The sequence below is a fragment of the Cotesia typhae genome, unplaced genomic scaffold (genome assembly GCF_013202065.1).
Source record: "Cotesia typhae breed Kobodo isofemale line unplaced genomic scaffold, CoteBio_Ctyphae contig_26, whole genome shotgun sequence".
In the NCBI taxonomy this organism is placed as follows: Eukaryota; Metazoa; Arthropoda; class Insecta; order Hymenoptera; family Braconidae; genus Cotesia; species Cotesia typhae.
The window spans coordinates 617,030-636,232 of NW_027423732.1; the positions used below are offsets into that span (position 1 = coordinate 617,030).

Here is a 19,203-nt window from a genome sequence, read left to right on the forward strand (position 1 = left end):
CAACCTAAAAATGAATTAAGAACAAAGGTACTTTTTATTAAGTATACTTTTATTTGTAAATGGTAATGTATCCAATAATATATAACTAATATAAATATAAGCTAAACTAATAAAAAAAATTAAAAAGATGTTAATAATTAAAACAATGAGTTTGTTCCTTAATTAAAAAGACATTACAACTGTCGAACAATGTCGAACCGTTTACATATGAGTTAACCTATTTAAACGTTGGTTTTTTTTTATTTTTTAATATTTTAACGGAACATCTTTGGCATTTAAATATATTTGTTTAATATCTTATTAAATTCTCACACACGCTCGCTATTAATGTTATTTATAATTATCATAATCATTAAAGTTACTCGATTGTTCGTTTAATTATTAAGTTTATTGTTAGAGATAATTAATTGTTGAGATAATAGTAATTAGTCGTTTGTTTATCAAGTCTTAGAATCTCAATTTATGATGGCAAATATTGAAGGCATTAATCAGTTATAAAAAAAAAAAAAAAAAAAAAAAAAAATCTATTGCACGGTAATTTATAAACAATATAAACGTGTATGTGTGAGGTTAATTTATTCGTAGATTAACAATCCAAAACTTAAAAAATCCAACAATTTCATTTTTTATAAAACAATCATAAATTTTTTTTATACTACAAAAAAAATTGTGACTTCATTTTTTAACGTACCCAACATTAACAATAATTAATTAAAATAATGTTTTATGAAGCCACAGTATTAAACAATCATTACCTAAACATGCGTACTATTATTTAATTATACATGGTTTATTATATTTATATATGACTTGTTACTATGTATAAAACTGCTTAATCGACATGTTAAAAATATAAGTTTCGTAAAAAAGATTTTATTTAAATAAAATTCATTTTTTATTTTTTTTTTATTTGAAATATCAATTAATTAATTGGTTTGTAATTTTATTTTACAAAAAAAAATTTTTTTTGCAATTCTAATAGTCTCCAAGATATTGTAATAGCTTGGTGGATAATCAAAAAAAATTATAATTGAACAGAACCGGGTTCGAAACTCCGGAGCGTCAAAAAAAAAGGAAAAATAATTTTTTATTTTTTTTTTATTCATTTTTATTTTTATTTTTAAGGTAAAAATAAAAAAAAAATTTATTTTTATTTTTAAGGTAAAAATAAAAATAAAAATTTTTTTTTAATTTTTTTTTATTCGGAATATAAATTAATTAATTGGTTTGTAATTTTATTTTACAAAAAAAAAAATTTTTTGCAATTCTAATAGTCTCCAAGATATTGTAATAGCTTGGTGGATAGTCAAAAAAAGTTATAATTTAACAGAACCGGGTTCGAATCTCCGGAGCGTTAAAAAAAAAAAAAAAATAAAAAATGATTTTTATTTAAAATAAAATTTGTTGGTATTTTTTCTATAGCTTTTTATAATTAATTATTATTATTATTAATGAGAAATGGCACATAATTTATTTTGTTCACCCATTTCTTTATAACATAATTTTTTATTATACGTTTTACGCCTAAATATTTATCTTTTATTATTAACTTATTTTTATTGTTATATATTGTTATTATTATTAATAATAATTTCATTATTATTATTATTATAGTATAATTATAACGCGATTGTATCAAGTCTTAAATAATTAAGTTCATTTGTACACAATGCGAAAGAAAATTTTACTTTTTAAGCTCATGTCAACAATTTACAAGCAATTGTTTGTTTTTCTTTAATTTCAAAATTCTTCATTGGTACTTTTAATAAAAATTAGCAAATCATACTCAAATTTTGTTCGAGCTGGTAATTGTTCGATTTAATGATTAAAAATTTTAAATAATCAACAATAAAAAATAATTGAGTAACAGTGACAATTTTTTGAGTTAAAATTTTTTTTTCAATTTCTAAATTTAAAAAAAAAATAAATTTAGAAATAAAGATAATGAATTTTTGTCATTTTTTTAAAATTAAATTTGAATTTCGCGCGCTTTTTTATGCGCATGCGCGCAGACTGTTCCATAAGTTCCAAGTTTAAAAATCAACCAATAAAAATGTTTTTAGACTTTTTATGAACAATTGGGTCATTTTTATGAGTTTTAAATTTAAAAAAATAATAAATTGTCACCTGAGATTTTAAAAATCTCATCAACAATCTCAATATAACTATAACAAATACATCAAAGTTAAATTTAATAACTTAAGGCAAAAAAAATTCCTTAAAAAAATCTTTGGATCTAAATTTGACCCTGAAGTATTTACAATAATAATCAATTTTAAAAACAGTGAATGCAATAATAAAAACAATAAAAATTGCCGTTAAAATTTCTATGCCCCAGCCCAGGCCTACTTTAATAATAAAAAAAAAAATAAAATCAAATTGCATTTGGCCGCCTTATAATATACCCTCATTTATTCATGAAATTAATCAATTATTTCATTTTCTCTCTAAAAAATAGTTTTTAGCAGTTGACAAAAATACGACACGCTTTAAACTTTATTAATTATTAAACTCGATCTAGTAAAAATTTTTATTTATTAATTATTAGTTTTTTTTTTAACCTGATAATTTTTTTGTACGTTGTGTCTGAGAGCAAGGCCATGGCGCCATATATTTTACCAATAAATTTTCTTTTTTTTTTTTTATCAGTATTATTATTATTATTATAATTACTCATTAATTAGTGAACAAGATTATTTACTTTTAGCTTAACCAAAATATATATTTGCATCTACTATTTAAATTAATGAGAAGATATTTCAAATTATATTATTTTGTTCGTAATTTTTTTTTTTTTTTTAGACGAAGTAATAACAGTATTACTAAAAAATATTTCTTATATTAATTAACATAATTGAAGAAATTTAAATTAATTATTCGATACCTCGTGGTCCGTCGATTGGCATTGTGTGAAGTACTTCGTCAAGTAATTGCAATGCTCGGTGTAAGTGTACCTGAAAAAAAAAAAAAAAAAAAAAAATTTTAATTTTTTTTTTAAGTCCAAGAAAAAATTTTTTCTTTAATTTTATAAAAAAAATTACTTCAATCCAGCAAGGTGTCTCCTTGATGCTTTGTCGAGGATAATCAGGACCCCAACCCTTGACAAAACTCAGTCGTAGAATACAAAGTCTTCGTAAATCATCAACACCGATTCCTGCTGCTGCACTTAAACCTGAAATTAAAAAAATTATAAATAAAAAAAATTTATTCTTAATTACATAAACAATTTAAAATAAATTAAAAACACTAATTAAATTAAATTAAACATTTAAATCTTCCCGCCTTTTACTGAAATTTTTTAAAATTTCTGTAAGATGGCGTTGCGCACCGGATACAGAACTACGTCACTCTCTCGCCAAAATTCAAATTTAAATAATAATTTTTTATTTAAAGTTGAATAATTGCGCCATGAAATAAATAAATTTTAATTTAAAAACTTGAATACTAAAAAATAATTTCATTATAAAAATTAGGTATTGAAATAAAGAAAAAAATTACTTTTTGTAATTGGCTGGCCATGAGTCAAATGTCCAGCGACAGCAGCAGCTTGAGCAGCAGCAGCGGCTTGAGCAGTAGAAGCCTGAGCTCTCATTTGCTTATGGCACTGCCTTAAGTCAAAGACTTTAATGTACGCTTGTGGGTAGATTTTGTGGACTGCGTCACCAGGAGCGCGTCCAGCCTCGCGATCCAGGTAATAAGATTGGACAAACACACTGTGCTCGCTCTGGCATCTCAGCCATACATCGCCTTCACCGCGTAAGTCTAGAACCACTCCTTTACCTAAAAATAATTATTAAAAGCCTTAAATTAATGAATTTTGAAAATTTAGTTCTTAAAATTTCTGTAAGATGGCGTTGCGCACCGGAAAAGGTACTATGTCACTTTCCCGCCAAAATTCAAATTTAAAAAAACACTTTTTAGTTTAAAACTAACTTTAACAAGTTATTTATTTGTAAATCTTGCTCAAGCACATGTTACCTGGGTAATTAACAAATTTTATGTTATTATCTTAAGAAAAATAGATTAATCATTACCTATATGAAGCCGAGCACGTTCACTTTGTTCAGTACGATGGACATTACTCAGTGCGCCCAAGCAAAAACGATTACCACCACTAGGATCAACGTAACCATCTACAGTAACTGTTGGACACCCACTGCTTACTTTGAACGTCTCTCCAACTTGTGTGTCCAATTCAAAGTAGCCTACCGAGCACCAGTACTCAGGAGCAGGTTGGGTTGATAGTAATCCACTCATAGTGCCTCCAACTTCACTGCCATGCCCTGGAAAAATTGTTCAATCAAAAAATAAAGAAATTTTATCATTTAAAAATATTTATTTTACAATTATAAGTCTGGTGAAGATGTCGATGATCTGGTGGCTGCATACTCTGAGTATAAGTCAAAGTATTAGCTCCAGTCCACTGAGGACCACCATGATTGTAAGGATTAGCTCCAGAAGCAACAGCAAATCCATTCTGGTGGTGCAAATGTGCTGGGGAAACAGGAGAACTTTGTGTTCCACCTGTTGATTAATTTTATTGTCAACCAATCGTTACAATAGGTAGGGAAATTATTGTGATTATCATTACCAAGTGACGCAGTTAGAACATCAACTGCTGGAGCAGCTGAATTTAAATCCTGAGGTGGAGTGTTGGTGCTGTAAAATTGGTCTGATGATTGAGCTTGAGTTGGACTTAGAATTGGAGCGCCAGTCGCTGAACCACCAGTTAATGATTGCTGTTGCTGAGGCACTGGGTGTCCCATTTGATGAACTACGGCTTTAATTAATATTTTACTATTCCATTAGTTTAATAAAAAAAATTTTAATTATTTTTTACTTATGATCCCTTAATTGAAAAAATTAATAAATAATAATTAAAGCAATAAAAAAAATTTTTTTTTTAGTAATTGTTAGTACAAGTCAAAAGTTGTCAGTCCTCAGGATCCATTCCAGTTAAAAATTAGTTCCCCCCCCCCCAAAAAAAAAATGAAAATAAAAAAAAATACATACGATGATGTAAAGAACGCGGATTAATATGATGGGGAGAAGGTGTCCAAGTAAGTCTTGTCGGAGGACAATTACTATCATCCAATTTAGCATTACTACGATTAAGCTGTTGCTGCTGTTGTTGCCCGCTGACAGTGCCAGCAGTTCCAGGAACAGTACCTACTACACCAGCTCTAGGGTAAATATTTTCATTTGCTAAAATAATAAAATCATAAAAAAAAAAAAAAAAATAATAAAATAAAACAAAAAAAAAAAAACCATAGATTTATTAAATTTACTTGGATTAGGCGGAAGACCAGTGATGAATTGCGAGGACTGCGAATTACTATTGGTGGACTGCGAGGACTGTGAATGGTGCTGTATCTGGTTGATCTCTCCGTCTACGTCCATTCCGGTGGAGCCACCTACGTTCGAGGAACCAGAAGCCGAGGAACCGGTTCCGGATACAGCGCCACCACTCGGAACCCCTGGAACCGTGACGGTTCCACCGCCGACGCTGTATTCGTCTTTGACCAATCGCCCTCCTGGGCCCACTCCAACGGCAGATTGGAGAGTCAGACCTGATAAATCTGTAAAGAACGGGTCTAGGTCGAGAAGAACCCATTCGATGACATAAATGCAAATAATATAATAAAGCAGCGATTGTTTTTTAACCCACTGTACTGCGAATGTTTAATTGGTTTTTAATTGTTTTTGGTGTACAGAAGGTTAAGTAATTTGCTAAGTTTTAATTAAATGTGCGTTTAGTTGGAAAAAAAAATTTAATTATTAACGAATGAAGAAAATTAGTTGATTTTTTATAGGTAAATTCAAGTGCAGGAACATTAGAAACATTAGGAACATCAGGAACATCAGGAACTACGACTGCAGAGCCACCTGTTAGCAAGTACCAATTACTGACACTATAAGAGACATTAAGATTTTATTTTTTCAAAAATATTATAAATTAAAATAAGTGATCTATTGGGATTTTTAAAGATATAAGCTCACCCCGATGTTACGCACATCGAGACCTTTAATTTGAATACCCACATCAATTTTTCATATATATTATATATTTATATATGCTATATATGAAAAATATATGAAAATTGCATGTGGGTACTCAAATGAAAGCTCTTGATGAGTGTAACATCAAGATGATCTTATATCTTCAAAAACCTCAATATTTAAGAAAGTACAGTGCAATTTAACAAAAGTTGAGATTTAATTTTTTTAAACATATTTTAAATTAAGATTGTCCAATTTTTTGTTTTACATTATATTAATGAATCTTTTGAGAAACAAAATTAATGCTTTTTAATAATATTTTCTCAAGTTTAATAATTAATTTAAATCGACAAAGTCAATCATCCGGATACACCAATTACTGACAGGCTGATAAATCGATTGATCCAACTAGTGACATACCGTTGCACCAATTATTGACACCCTTAATGCTTACGCGTGACCATTCATCTGATCTAAATACAATAATATAAGAAAAGTCTGATTCGAGAGGTTACAGCGCCGTATAAACTCACCTCTCAATATCAGATCCAGCCTAAATTTTGTGTACCAATTATTGACACCAATTATTTTATAATTAATAACCATTCAGTTGAATGTAAATATCCGATATTGTTAATTTTTAATCCTTAATTTATTTATTAAAAAAAATGTTTAATTTGATAAGTTTAAAAAATAATTAAAAATCTGTTAATTTTAGTTCTTACTTCAAAATAGTTAACATATTCGCTGTTTCAGAATCCTAGAGTAAACTTTATTATTTTAATTAATCACTATATTTTTCTTGAATTTTTTTTAATTCTTAAATTGTATAAAAATTGTTATTAATATTGTAGATAAATAATATTTAAAATAAAATAATTGGATCCGTCACTAATTGGTGCTTTTACTTGAGTAATAGCTTTGTAAATAGTCAAAATAGTGATAATTTAAAAGAACCGGGTTCGAATCCCAGGAGCGTCGAAAAAAATTAAAAATGATTTTTATTTAAACTAAATTTTGTTGGCATTTTTTTTTTATCGCCCTTTATAATTTATTATTAGGATTAATTATGAAAAATGGCACATTTAATTAAGCATAAAATTAATCACATAACTAAAAATGATTTTTAAAGCTCAAACAAATTTTACAAAAAAGCTGTAACCCAAGTGAATGATTAAAAAATAAAAGTAAAAAAAAATTTACCGATTCCTGGTGAAACAACACGCTCGTAGTGGTATGGATTCACGCAAACGGAGTCGCACTTCAAGTCGAAGGCAAACTGACAGTATTTTACGTGTTTCAGTTCGTTTTTGTGCAAGTCCGGCCATCGCCATATTCGAGCGTAGATCACGTGTGGAAAACCTTTGCGTCCTGCTACTTGGAGACGGCCATCAAGTGTCCTTTGGATGGTCACGCATTTACTTGGATGAGCGCCGTTTGTTGTTATTGCTGTTATCAAACTGTCCAATTCATCTCTTTTTTCCTGAAATAAGTCAATTTATTTTTTAATTGCCTAAGAAGAAAATTCAATGCTTAAAATTAATTATTTTTAATTTTTAAACTTAAATACTAATTCTTGAGTAATTAAATCGGTAAGTCAATACCTTCAATTTTTTAACAAGCGATTCAATGGCACGTTTGCTAAATCCCTCACTCTCACCACCCTGGCGATGGCACATAAGCGAGTGGACGATACTCAAACACGCATCGGCGCTCGTAGGCGCGGTTGGCGTGATCCCCGTCATTTCTCTCACTAAAAATAAAAATAAATTTTTAAATAATTAATTATTAGAGTAAATATGAGTATTATTGCGGTTTTTTCGGTAGGTCTTACTTCAAAAGCATTTTTATTAAATTTTTCAAACCTAACAATAATTTTTTTTTTTAAACCAAAGTTTGACTCATTATTGACTCAAAAAAAAATCAAGAGTGCGATAAACTAATATTTTCTTTAAATAATAAGCATTTAAAAAAAAAAGTTCATATGGATGTATTACTGCGGGCATAAAAGGAGCTTGTCTCTATTACTGCGTGGCAATTACTGCGTGCCTATTACTAACGATCAAATTCAATTATAAACAACTTCGGGATCATATAAGAAATTAATAAAATACGTTTGAAAGATAATTATTTGTTTAATAAAATGACTGGATTAGAACGTACTCCTCAAGTAATTTCAATTTATATCAATTAATAATAATCACCGGAATAGTGATGTATAACATAACAACCAGAGTTTTTATAATAATTAAAAAAATGAGCTTTATCGAAGAAACACAAATCTTGATTTTAAAAAATCATTTTGAATTTTTTTAAATCAATCAGAAAAAATTTTGAATAAAATTACATTGACTTAATTTAATGAAAATTTCTTGGTTTTAAAGTTTTTCTGCTTAATTTAACACAACAAATTTTTTTATTATAATGACCGCTTGTATTTTTTATCAACTTTAATTTATTTGTTTTATTTTTTATCAATTTCTGTTTATAATTTATTTTTAACTAAGAGCAATTTGAAGGCAACTTGAACTGTCAATTGACAGGCAATATTTTCTTTTTAATTTAGAATATATGGATTATTTTACACCCTTAGTAATTGGTAGAAATGCATACAAATAGAGGTGCTTATATTACTGCGGATTATTGAAAACATTCGCAGTAATACAAGCATGTTCATTTTTTTGGTAGCAATTACCGCGTCCTTAAATAAATAATATTAATTGATGAAAATTGAATTTTTAATGCAAAACTGATATTAAAGAAGGGTTATCTTACTTTTATATGCAAAAAATTTTTAATTTGAAGCATTTTATTACAAAATAAAAAAATCTGCAGTAATACCCACACTTACCCTAATTATAAATATATAAAATAAAAACAAATTACTTACACTCGGAATTATTGGTCTGCATCGGGGGCGAGGGATACAAATGTCCTCCCCCGCCCGCAAGTCCCACCATCTCCGTAAAAGCCGTGGCTATTTTATTTATTTATTATTCTTGATAATTAATCCAAAATTAAGAAAAAAAATTTTTTTTCTGAAAAAAAATTATATTCATTAATTCTTAACGTAATAATAATTATAATTGAATAATTACATAAAAAATAAATAATAATTACTTGTTAAATTGTCGGAGGTCTTTTTGTGTATTTAGTTTATTGTTGGTTAAATTTTTATGAGGTGATACGAATGTCACTGGAATAACTTAATTGTATGGTTATGATTGAGTAATTTTAGCCAACCACGTTTCTCTTGAGGGTGAAGGATGAGTTTTGGCACACATTTATCGGCGATTAGTATTGTTTTTTTCATGCAACACTGATTTTATGGTGGTTATTTTATCAATGGTTTGTTTATGATATTTTTAGGGAATAACAAAGCAATCACAAGCCGTTTGAGGCTTAATTTTTATTATACATATTTTGTTTCATGTGTGTAATGTATAGTAAGTACAGTTTGGTAATCGGCGGTAGAGAAGGGGAAATGGATAAAATTGTTTCTGTCACTAGGCGGTAGGTGGTACAAAGCGCGGGAAATTTAAACAGTTAAATTTTTAAATTACAAATGAATCGCGCTTTAGCTTTTTGAATTAAAAAAAATTGTTTCTTGTAATTAAAATATTCAAGAAAATATTTGTATAGTAATTTTACACGTACAATAATTGATTTGTTATTAATAAATTTAAATTAACTGGCTAACAGGTAGTAAACTAGTTTTTTTGTGAGTTTCTGTACGAAAAAACTAAAAGATCTTTTTTTTTTACATTTTTTTACTAAAATGCTTCAAATTTAAAATTTTTTGCATATAAAAGTAAAATAACCCTTCTTTAATATCAGTTATGCATTAAAAATTAAATTTTCATCAATTAATATTATTTATTTAAGGACGCAGTAATTGCTTCCAAAAAAATGAATGACGTACTTATATTCAATGACGTACAAAGGCTTAATATTAACTAACTCGTCATTGGGTGATAAGAACTAGATTTCTGACGCACTTAGTAATTTTTTTCGATGACTTCTCATCCCAAAATACCTTTGGATGGTATAATTAACAACTTGATCAAGTTTTTAATTGGATTTATCATCGAAATTTATCGTAAGCACTAATTAGCTGAAGAACTTTCAAGCGGCTAATGATAATACGTGGCAACGATCGATTGGCTAAGGTGATTTAATGTAAGAAGATATTTTTATTTATAAATTTATTTTTTTATTGATTTATTACTTTTTAAGCGTATTGATTAATTAATTTTTATAAATTCTCACATATTGTGCGACAATTTATTCCCAAGGAACCTTGAAAGAGTTCATTGAATCGAAGGTACGTAATCTAAGTAAGTAATTAGTTTGGACCTTACATCGGTTGATATAAGTCCAGTTCCAGGACAGTTAATGCGATGGAATTGCAAATCGTAGCAAACTCTGATTTACTTTAGATAATGCTTATTTTTAATCTAAAAAAAAAAAAAAAAAAAAAAAAAAAAAAAAAAAAAAAAACAGAAAATTCATAAATCATCGTATTCGACGCTGATCACATAGCCATCTTTTTCAAGGCTTGAGCAAGTCTGGTCTCAATTTCGATAGTTGTTAGCGCTATGATAAGGTCAGCTATTATGAACAATGGAATTTATACTTTTAATCGAATTAACGACTTTTCACCACAAAAATACGTGCTTTTGAGAAAATTTTGATAAAACACTATTTTTTGAATTTTCAAACCGCAATAATTTTCGAATGAATTAACCGATTTTCACGCGGTTGAAGGCATTCGACGTGGTTTTGTGATATTAAAAGCTGACTAGTTTTTGGAATCGATCGGTAAAGCCGTTCAAATGTTATTTCAAAAAAACAAAAAAAAATTTTTTTTCATTATTTTGAGATTCTAAAAAAATTCTAAGAACGATATTGCTCAAGCAATTTCTCATGTTCGTCATTAAATAACTTCAATTCTTTCTGACGATTCGTAATCCTATTCATAATTTCAATTTTTTTTCCAGCCTGTTTGAATTCAGCCGCTTCAATTTTATCAAGAAAGAGTAAGTACTCTTCAAAACTAATCTTCTCGAAAGATTCACACAATTTTTTCCGTATTTCAGATTTAGCATCATCATCAGCAACCTTGTCATCTACATAATTGAAAAGTTTCCGAATCTGGCCAACCATTCTTTGATTAATATTTTCCGCTACAAATTTTTCCATCGCAATCGCTTCAGTGAATCCGTGAGCCCATTTGAAGTAATTCTTGTAATGCCTCAAGAATTCGTCGCTCAGATTTCTCTTAAGCATGTCTTGAATCCATCTTCCGCGCTTGTAAATAAGAAAGTAGTACTGCAACCACAAAACAAACCCTTTGTGTTCGTAGTACAACAATACTTCATTAGCTTCCGAAGGAGTGAAGTCAAAAACATCTTTCACAGAAACTTTTTCAACTTCAAGATCATTAGGGCTGGTTTTCAAGCATGCGATGGCTTTTTCTTCCAAATTCTGGGTCTCTGTAATCAGACCAAAGGGTTCGTTTTGAAGTTTCAAATTTGGCAGCAAGTAAGGATGCTGGTTCAGCATTTCCTGTAATTCTAGCCAAGTACTTGACTGTGGAGGCAAAGATATAAATTGGCAATCCATAAAAACTTTCAACGCCGCGTCCTTGACGTGACTATCGAACGCATCTACGTTTTTCTCGAAATTAATTAAAGTTTTTGATTTAGTTATCAACTTCGCTTTTTGCATTATCGCTTCGTCAGCTTTAACCATCTTCAAATTCTCATCATAATTCTGACTTTCAAGTGTGGCGCCATCTGTTGCAGACGGCGGGAACCAACTTTGTGGGTCAACAGTCCAATCGCCGTTCAGAAGATTAATGGGAGTCAAATTCGCGCTGCCTACGACATTGTTGTAATTTTTAAGGAAATCTGAAGTGACGTTAGCGCTCAACAAGCCCATTGACGTGAAGCTTCCATCAACGAGCCGGGTGAACTCGCTCAGCTTGTCGCTTATTGACAGTGCCATTAATTTCTTCTTCTTCGAATGTTCGTAAACAAGAGTTTGACTCTTGAGGTTATCTAATAGAGTGTTGAAGCGGTGAATCCGCCCGTTGTACAAAATGGCGAGCTTGTTGTGGCGCTCTGTAATGGCCGACAACCTTCTAGATCGCTGGTACAATTCTTCAGGGCCCATTCCGTCAATTACCGACTTCGGGAATCTATTGGTGAAAGAGCTAAATTCTTCAGCTAGGGCATTTATTTCCACGGCAAGCGATAGAGTTTCGGAATATTCTTTGCTGAAGTCGTTCATGAAATTTTTCAGGAATTTCATTATTTTTTCGTACAGTTTTCGGATCTTGCGGTATGATCCGTAATTTTTTTTACGCCCAGAGGCATTTAGCTTGCTGAATTGTGAGATGTAGACGTCGTAGACGAATTTAAATGAATACTGGAAGCTGCTGATGGATTCTTTTAACTTACGGATGAATTCGATAAATGAGTTTATACTTTCGGTGATAGTTATTGATTGTGTCTCGGACATTTTTTTTTTTATATCTAATAAATAAGATTAAAAATAAAAAAAATTTTTTTTTTTGTACCATTAGTTACATTTTTTTGACATTTTATTTTAATCTAAAGATTGAGATTTAAACTTTTTTATTAAATTGTATGACGATAATATTTTTAATCGGTTTGCAATTTTATTTTAAAGATTTTTCGCAACTCATGTAGTTTTCAGGATAAGGTAGTAGCTCGGTAAGTAGTTAAAATAGAGATAATTTTAGAGAACCGGGTTCGAGTCCCAGGAGCGTCAAAAAAAATAAAAAACAATTTTTTTTTGTAAAATTCATTTTTTATTTTTACGATTTAAAGTCAATAATATAAAAGCACCAATTATTAACACTAAAAGAGACATCGTTAAAATTTCATATTTTCAAAAATATTTTTAATTAAAATAAGTGATTTATTGGGATTTTTAAAGATATAAGCTCATTTCGATGCTATGCTCATCGAGACCTTTAATTTGAGTACCCACATCAATTTTTCATATAAATTATATATTTATATATATTATATATATGTATACATGAAAAATATATGAAAAATGTATGTGGGTACTCAAATGAAAGCTCTTGATGAGTGTAACATCAAGGAGAGCTTATATCTTCAAAAAAGTCAATATTTAAGAAAGTACAGTGCAATTTAACAAAAGTTAAGATTTAATTTTTTTAAACATATTTTAAATTAAGATTGTCCAATTTTTTGTTTTACATTATATTAATGAATCTTTTGAAAAACAAAATGAATGCTTTATAATAATATTTTCTCAAGTTTAATAATTAATTTAAATCGACAAAGTCAATCATCCGGATACACCAATTATTGACAGGCTGATAAATCAATTGATCCAACTAGTGACATACCGTTGCACCAATTATTGACACCCTTAATGCTTACGCGTGACCATTCATCTGATCTAAATACAATAATATAAGAAAAGTCTGATTCGAGAGGTTACAGCGCCGTATAAACTCACCTGTCAATATCAGATCCAGCCTAAATTTTGTATACCAATTATTGACACCAATTATTTTATAATTAATAAAACCATTCAGTTGAATATAAATATCTGATATTGTTAATTTTTAATCCTTAATTTATTTATTTTAAAAAAATGTTTAATTTGATTAGTTTAAAAAATAATTAAAAATCTGTTAATTTTAGTGCTTACTTCAAAATAGTTAACATATTCGCTGTTTCAGAATCCTAGAGTAAACTTTATTATTTTAATTAATCACTATATTTTTCTTAAATATTTTTTAATTCTTAAATTGGATAAAAATTGTTATTAATATTGTAGATAAATAAGATTTAAAATAAAATAATTGGATCCCTGTCACTAATTAGTGCGTTTATTTTGCTTTAAAAAATTTTTTATTACGAAATATTAAACTAGAAAGCTTAATAATTTAAATAATTAAGTATATTTTTCTTCAATACTTAAAACTATATTTATATTTTTTAAAATATCACTTATTGTTTCTGTTTTTCTTTTTTTTTAGTAAATATTCAACAGTTACACCTACGAAAATATATCTCTAAAATTAAAAAATAAATTAACATTTAATCAGTCTCCTTATCTTTTTCTTCCGCTTCATTATCATTACCACCACCACTTGCATCATCACTATCCTCATTGTCCTTTTTTTGTTTCTCGTCGAGATGAGGCTTTTTGGATTTTGATCCTTGGGCTTTCTTTTTTCGCTTTAATCTTTTCTCCCGTTTTTTCGCAGTCGCTTGCTCAGCTTTTAATTTATTTTCTTCAAGCTTCTGTTGATATTGCAAGTCAAGGAGTTCCTGTAAAATATTTTAAAAAATATTAAAAAATTTTTTTTTTAAAAATATAAAAAATATTATTAAATAAAATATTTAAAAAAATAAATATTAAAATTACATTTTTTAATTTTAAAAGAAAAAAAAAATTTTCTAGAACTTACCTGGCCACTTCTTTCTTGAATAAATTTTTGTCGAGCATATTCTTTCCGTCTAAGGTGTCTGTATACATGAAATTCACCACTTCCAGCTCCTGCGCTACTTCCCATTACATTACGTACAAATTCTGGAACCGTTGGGACATTTTTAGACTTTGGTTTTTCCGGCAATTGAATTTCTTTATCCTGTAATAATTAAAATTTATTAAAAAAAAAATTTTTAATATTAAAAAAATATTTATTAAATTTTTCAAAAAATAACAATAATTTTTCTTTTTAAAAATAATTTATGGCAAAAAAAAAATTGATAGAAAATAAAAAAAAATTGAAAATAAAATTTTTTTTAATCAAATTTGTATTTAAAAAAAAAATTTTTAATGTCTTAAAAAATAATAAAATAAATTATAATTAATAATTAACTTACCGGGTTACTCATTAATTTATTTAATTTTAATCTTTGAAGATCTAAAGCACTTTTAACAATAATTGGTTGTTGCTCATTTTGTTTTTTGTCCTCGTGTTTTTTATTTTTTAACATTTTTATAGGTTAATTTTTTTACAAACTTATTTTTACAAATATAAAATTTTGTATAATATTTTTTTAAATAATAAATATTATTTATTAATTTTTCAATCACTTCACTTTAAAATTATAAATTATAATTTTGTAATTTGTTAGTTTTTTTTATAAACTATTTGACAAGATTGTTGTTTACAGATGACACTTAGCTAACTCAGTTAGTTTCTGTTTACGTTGATTTACGTACACGTTTGCGCATGGGCAAAAGAAAGTAAAATCCAATATGGCTTCCCTGATTCCTTATTGGCTAAAAAATCAAAGCGCGCGAGGTGCGCAATTTAAATTTCTAATTTAAAATAAATTTTAAATTAAATGCGCGCTAAAAAAATTTTTTTTAAATAAAATATAATTTTAAAATTTACAAAATTATTTGTAAATTTTTTTAAAATAATAAAACACTAATTCAAATAAATATTAATTTGATTTATTAAATTTTTATTAATATCAACATTATTAATTACAATAAAAATAAAAATCATAAATAATTATTACCATTAAAATTATTTTATACAGCTTTTTGTCTCATCAATTGATGCATCGCTAATTGCACGCGTAATTCAACGCATGCGTCTTTTTCTTCAATAATACTTCGAATTAAAGTCATCATCTTTTTCTGCAAGAAAAAAAAAAAATTAAAGTAAATTGACTAATAGTAATAATTAATTAAAAAAATTTATAGAAAAAATACCAAAAAATTTTATTTTAAATAAAAATGATTTTTTATTTTTTTGACGCTCCTGGGATTCGAACCCGGTTCTTTGAAATTACCACTATTATATATAAAAAAAAAAAAAAAATTACCTCAAGAAGTTGATTTTCTTTGGCTAGTTGTATCATCGCAGTGATTTCAGCTTCATTTGGCGAATGAACACGTTCTTTCTCTTTGACCTTAAGTATTTCAGGTTTTTCTATAATCATATCATTAAGTTTTTTAATTTCATTTCTTTCTTGTTGTATCCTCATTTTCAAAACAGTTTCCATGTTTAACAATTCGTCATGAATTAACATTTCACGCAATCTTTCAACTAAATCATCATTTTCTTCTTCTTTAACTTCTACCGAAGCATCAACGACATCTTTAGTCTCTGTTGGCAACTCAGACTTAGTATCAACCACAGATGGCTCTGCAGTCATAGTTCCTGATGTTCCTAATGTTCCTAATGTTCCAGCACTTGAATTAGCAACTCCAGGACCTAAATTTGAGCTAGACACTCCAGTTCCAGAATTTGACACACCAGAAGAACCAGAATTGGAATTGGTTCCCGAGTTCCCAGAACTGTTCGCCAAAATTTTGGTTCCAACTCCAGCAGAAGTTGGTCCGGCATCTCCATGATTTTCATCAGAAGACTTGACCTCATCATCAAGACTCTTCTGGAGATTTCCCTCTAACTTCTGTACGGTTTTAAATTTCCTTTTCAGCTGAGTGATAATCCTCTGGACTTCCCACAAGAGTTCTTCACGCGACTTGGTCACGAACCCAGCGTTCATTTGCATGTGGATCTGCTCCAGAAGCGACTCTTGCTTCGCTAGTTCCTTAGCGATCGCTTCTGGAGTGTCAGGTAGGCACAAGCTTCCAGCCGGTAATGGTGGAATGTACTTGTCCAGCGTGACTTCAGGGAACAGTGCCTTGCAGTGACACAACAGCGCCAGGAACAGCCGATGGCTCATCTGCAGAACTGGGCTCAAGGTCATGGCTATGGACTGGGCGTTCATTTTGGTGGTTTTTTCCCGGGCTGTTACGTGATCCAAGTGACAAGTTACCCAGCCTAGCAGCACCCGGTTACATTCTGGAAGCTGCTGGACTAGTTGTGTTAGTTGGGATTCTCGTGTTGATACTTCTTTTGTTGATGCTGCTTGCTCAAAACGGGATATTGTTTCGCTGCTTTCTAAAACTGCTTCTGGTAATTCTCTGAAGTTTGAATAAATCATTAATTAGGTGTTAGTGTCTTGAGCAAAACCCCTAGTTGCTAGTGTCTTTTTCTACATATAGAGGTCTTGCTCAAGTTCATGCAGAAAGAACTGCTTAAAGATTTATATATAACTAGCTCAAGACATCTTGTGCAAGAATATGAGACAAGTCTAATGCAAGGTGCATTGAAAAACTTTCTGACGGATTTTTTGAATCAGAAACTCACAACAGACACTTACCCATGACTTGCTCAAGATTTGCTCAAGATCCGTAATTCTCAGTAATTTGTTCATTTCTAAAGCATTTATGAACCAAAAACTAACAGCAAATAGTTGAAGCGTGACTTGCTCAAGATTTTCTCAAGATGCATGATGCGTTATATATTTTATAGCACTTTTTCCCCTCCACTACTTGAAGATGTATTGATTCAGTGGTGGTCATTTTAAAATAATTTTGTCTTGATCGATAAAACAGTAGATCTATACTCTAAAAGGTTAAGCTGAATGAGATCCACTGATCCTGTAGTAAATATAGAAGGGGTAGAATGATGCGAACGGTCATTCGAAAACATTTGATCTTGAGCAGATCTTGAGCAAGTCTTGCACAAGTATATTCAGCATGCTTCTTCTGGTGTCAGTCTTTCTCAAGAATTGATATAGTTAGTTTATCGATAAGCATCTTTAGATTTTCTCAATTTTCTTACACAATTCTTGAGCTATAATCCGGCCCAAAGTTCTTGTACAAGGCTTGTTCAAGACTTGTCAATTGAATTTGCTACAAGTATCTGGAGCAAGACCCATAGGTAGAAAAAGACACTAACAACTATCGAAATTGAGACCAGACTTGCTCAAGCCTTGAAAAAAATTGCTATATGGGAATAAAATTCACCAGTTACCTGAAAAACAATACCAATAGACTAGCAGCTACTGTAGGCTCAAACTCCGCGGTGTTTACGCTCTCACGTTGATTGTAAAGTTTCTTAAAATGTTGCACTTTAGATTTAACACCAGGAAATTTGTAAAGCCCTTCGGTAGTCATACCAAACTCTTCTAAATAATCAATACAGTTTCTTACAACCAGCGGAAGCTCAATGCCATCATGACACCGACTTCGTTCTACTGCCAGTTGGAGACTTACTCCAAAAATAGGTTGAACATCTACAAAATAATTTTAATTTTCAATTTAAACTTTTCTAAAATTTTATAAAAAAATTTAATTACCACCAATATCTTCATCATGCTTCTTCTTTCGGTCTTTCAATTTATACTTCAACTTATCCTTGTCCTTATCTTTATCCTTGCGTTTTTCTTTATCAGTTTCATTATGCTTGTCATCTTTGTCCCGCTTTTTTTTGGCATCTTTATCAGTTTCTTTTTCTTTGCTGTCTTTTTCTCTGGACTTTTCCCGTTTTTTTGAAGGAAATTTGAAAGTTTTTGATTTTTTTGACTTTGACGGACTTCTGAAAATAATTTACAAGCAAATTTATTTAAAAAAAATTGCATTTTTAATTTTTACATGTCAATAAATTATAAAAAAAATTCCTAAAATTAATTAGCAGGATTTTAACTATCTATTAAATAATTTTTTATAAAAAAAAATTCATACTTGGTCTCTAGATCCTCATCAAGAGAACTCTCACCCTCCAGCGTCGCATACCCGCGATCCTTCTTATCCTTCTTGTCCTTTTTTTTTCCTAGCAGCTCCTTTTTTGCGTGTTTGTCATGACTTCCATCATCGCTGACTAAAAAAAAATTTTTTTTTTTAATTACAATCTTCTAGATGATTTTTATTAAATTTTAAGGTTAAAAATTATAAATTACAAATAAATTAATACTTACAATCACTCTCGTTGCTTTTGCGAGCAGACTCTGAAGCGTAAAGTCCCGGGAATTCTTTTTCAACATCAGGACTCTCAAAATCCATTTTTTTTCTTTTTTTTAATTTTTATTTATTTATTTATTTATTTATTTTGTTATTTACTTTTAGATGACTGTCAGTTTTTTCTAAGCTACTGGCTACTAGCGCCATCTTTGTTGTGTTTCTTAATTAATTTAAAATTATTTTTTTTTTATGTTTAATTTTCGTGTGAAATTATTAAAAATTTTATTTTTTAGCATTAAATTACTTACAAATGATTAAAATAATTATTAATATATTATTTATTAACTAATTTAAATAAAAAAGTTTGAAAACTCTTTTGAAATTTAAATTTCCCGCAATTTTTCCGAGCCGCGCATG

The 19,203-nt window shown here is 29.1% G+C and overlaps 4 protein-coding genes across 9 annotated transcripts; all 4 read right to left on the reverse strand.

Annotated features, from left to right (window-relative positions):
* Nucleotides 1-63: 63 nt before the first annotated feature.
* Nucleotides 64-9,398, reverse strand: Med (Smad/Smad4 homolog Medea). Of its 6 annotated transcripts, none has more exons than XM_074239688.1 (12): nt 9,121-9,398; nt 8,891-9,038; nt 7,605-7,753; nt 7,204-7,483; nt 5,289-5,579; nt 5,014-5,205; nt 4,592-4,780; nt 4,345-4,524; nt 4,035-4,283; nt 3,499-3,780; nt 3,042-3,172; nt 64-2,954 (listed from the first exon to the last, which is right to left on the reverse strand). In XM_074239688.1, exons 2-12 carry the CDS (start codon nt 8,958-8,960, stop codon nt 2,874-2,876), a joined length of 2,094 nt encoding a protein of 697 aa, XP_074095789.1. In that variant the 5' UTR covers nt 8,961-9,038; nt 9,121-9,398; the 3' UTR covers nt 64-2,873. The 6 variants fall into 6 exon arrangements, with proteins under 6 accessions (XP_074095789.1, XP_074095788.1, XP_074095786.1 ...); XM_074239687.1 differs by having other exon boundaries at nt 4,592-4,774; nt 5,289-5,594; XM_074239685.1 differs by having other exon boundaries at nt 5,289-5,594.
* Nucleotides 9,399-10,854: 1,456 nt separating this feature from the next.
* On the reverse strand, nt 10,855-12,552 carry LOC141525410 (uncharacterized). Its single transcript, XM_074239907.1, has one exon. It carries the CDS (start codon nt 12,523-12,525, stop codon nt 10,897-10,899), a length of 1,629 nt encoding a protein of 542 aa, XP_074096008.1. The 5' UTR covers nt 12,526-12,552; the 3' UTR covers nt 10,855-10,896.
* A 172-nt stretch (nt 12,553-12,724) lies between these two features.
* On the reverse strand, nt 12,725-15,210 carry LOC141525411 (PRKR-interacting protein 1 homolog). The gene is made up of 3 exons (XM_074239908.1): nt 14,901-15,210; nt 14,483-14,662; nt 12,725-14,342 (listed from the first exon to the last, which is right to left on the reverse strand). The coding sequence occupies exons 1-3, from the start codon at nt 15,012-15,014 to the stop codon at nt 14,109-14,111; spliced, it is 528 nt and encodes a 175-aa protein (XP_074096009.1). The 5' UTR covers nt 15,015-15,210; the 3' UTR covers nt 12,725-14,108.
* A 248-nt stretch (nt 15,211-15,458) lies between these two features.
* On the reverse strand, nt 15,459-18,978 carry Rlip (Ral interacting protein). Its single transcript, XM_074239495.1, has 6 exons — nt 18,804-18,978; nt 18,571-18,706; nt 18,186-18,424; nt 17,861-18,122; nt 15,858-16,965; nt 15,459-15,669 (listed from the first exon to the last, which is right to left on the reverse strand). Exons 1-6 carry the CDS (start codon nt 18,886-18,888, stop codon nt 15,562-15,564), a joined length of 1,938 nt encoding a protein of 645 aa, XP_074095596.1. The 5' UTR covers nt 18,889-18,978; the 3' UTR covers nt 15,459-15,561.
* Between the last annotated feature and the right edge of the window lie 225 nt (nt 18,979-19,203).

Bases quoted from the DNA above. Each gene is read 5' to 3' on its own strand.
- LOC141525411 (XM_074239908.1), bottom strand. From the start codon at position 15,014: ATGTTAAAAAATAAAAAACACGAGGACAAAAAACAAAATGAGCAACAA. The intron at 14,663-14,900 runs GTAAGTTAATTA...TAATTATTACAG, and splicing joins ATAAATTAATGAGTAACCCG to GATAAAGAAATTCAATTGCC. The intron at 14,343-14,482 runs GTAAGTTCTAGA...AATATTTTACAG, and splicing joins TTCAAGAAAGAAGTGGCCAG to GAACTCCTTGACTTGCAATA.
- Med (XM_074239685.1), bottom strand. From the start codon at position 8,960: ATGGTGGGACTTGCGGGCGGGGGAGGACATTTGTATCCCTCGCCCCCG. The intron at 5,206-5,288 runs GTAAATTTAATA...TTATTATTTTAG, and splicing joins TGGTCTTCCGCCTAATCCAA to CAAATGAAAATATTTACCCT. The intron at 4,284-4,344 runs GTAAAATAAATA...CAATTTTTCCAG, and splicing joins TCTTCACCAGACTTATAATT to GGCATGGCAGTGAAGTTGGA.
- Rlip (XM_074239495.1), bottom strand. From the start codon at position 18,888: ATGGATTTTGAGAGTCCTGATGTTGAAAAAGAATTCCCGGGACTTTAC. The intron at 18,425-18,570 runs GTATGAATTTTT...AATTATTTTCAG, and splicing joins GATGAGGATCTAGAGACCAA to AAGTCCGTCAAAGTCAAAAA. The intron at 16,966-17,860 runs GTAACTGGTGAA...TTCAAACTTCAG, and splicing joins CTATTGGTATTGTTTTTCAG to AGAATTACCAGAAGCAGTTT.
- LOC141525410 (XM_074239907.1), bottom strand. From the start codon at position 12,525: ATGTCCGAGACACAATCAATAACTATCACCGAAAGTATAAACTCATTT.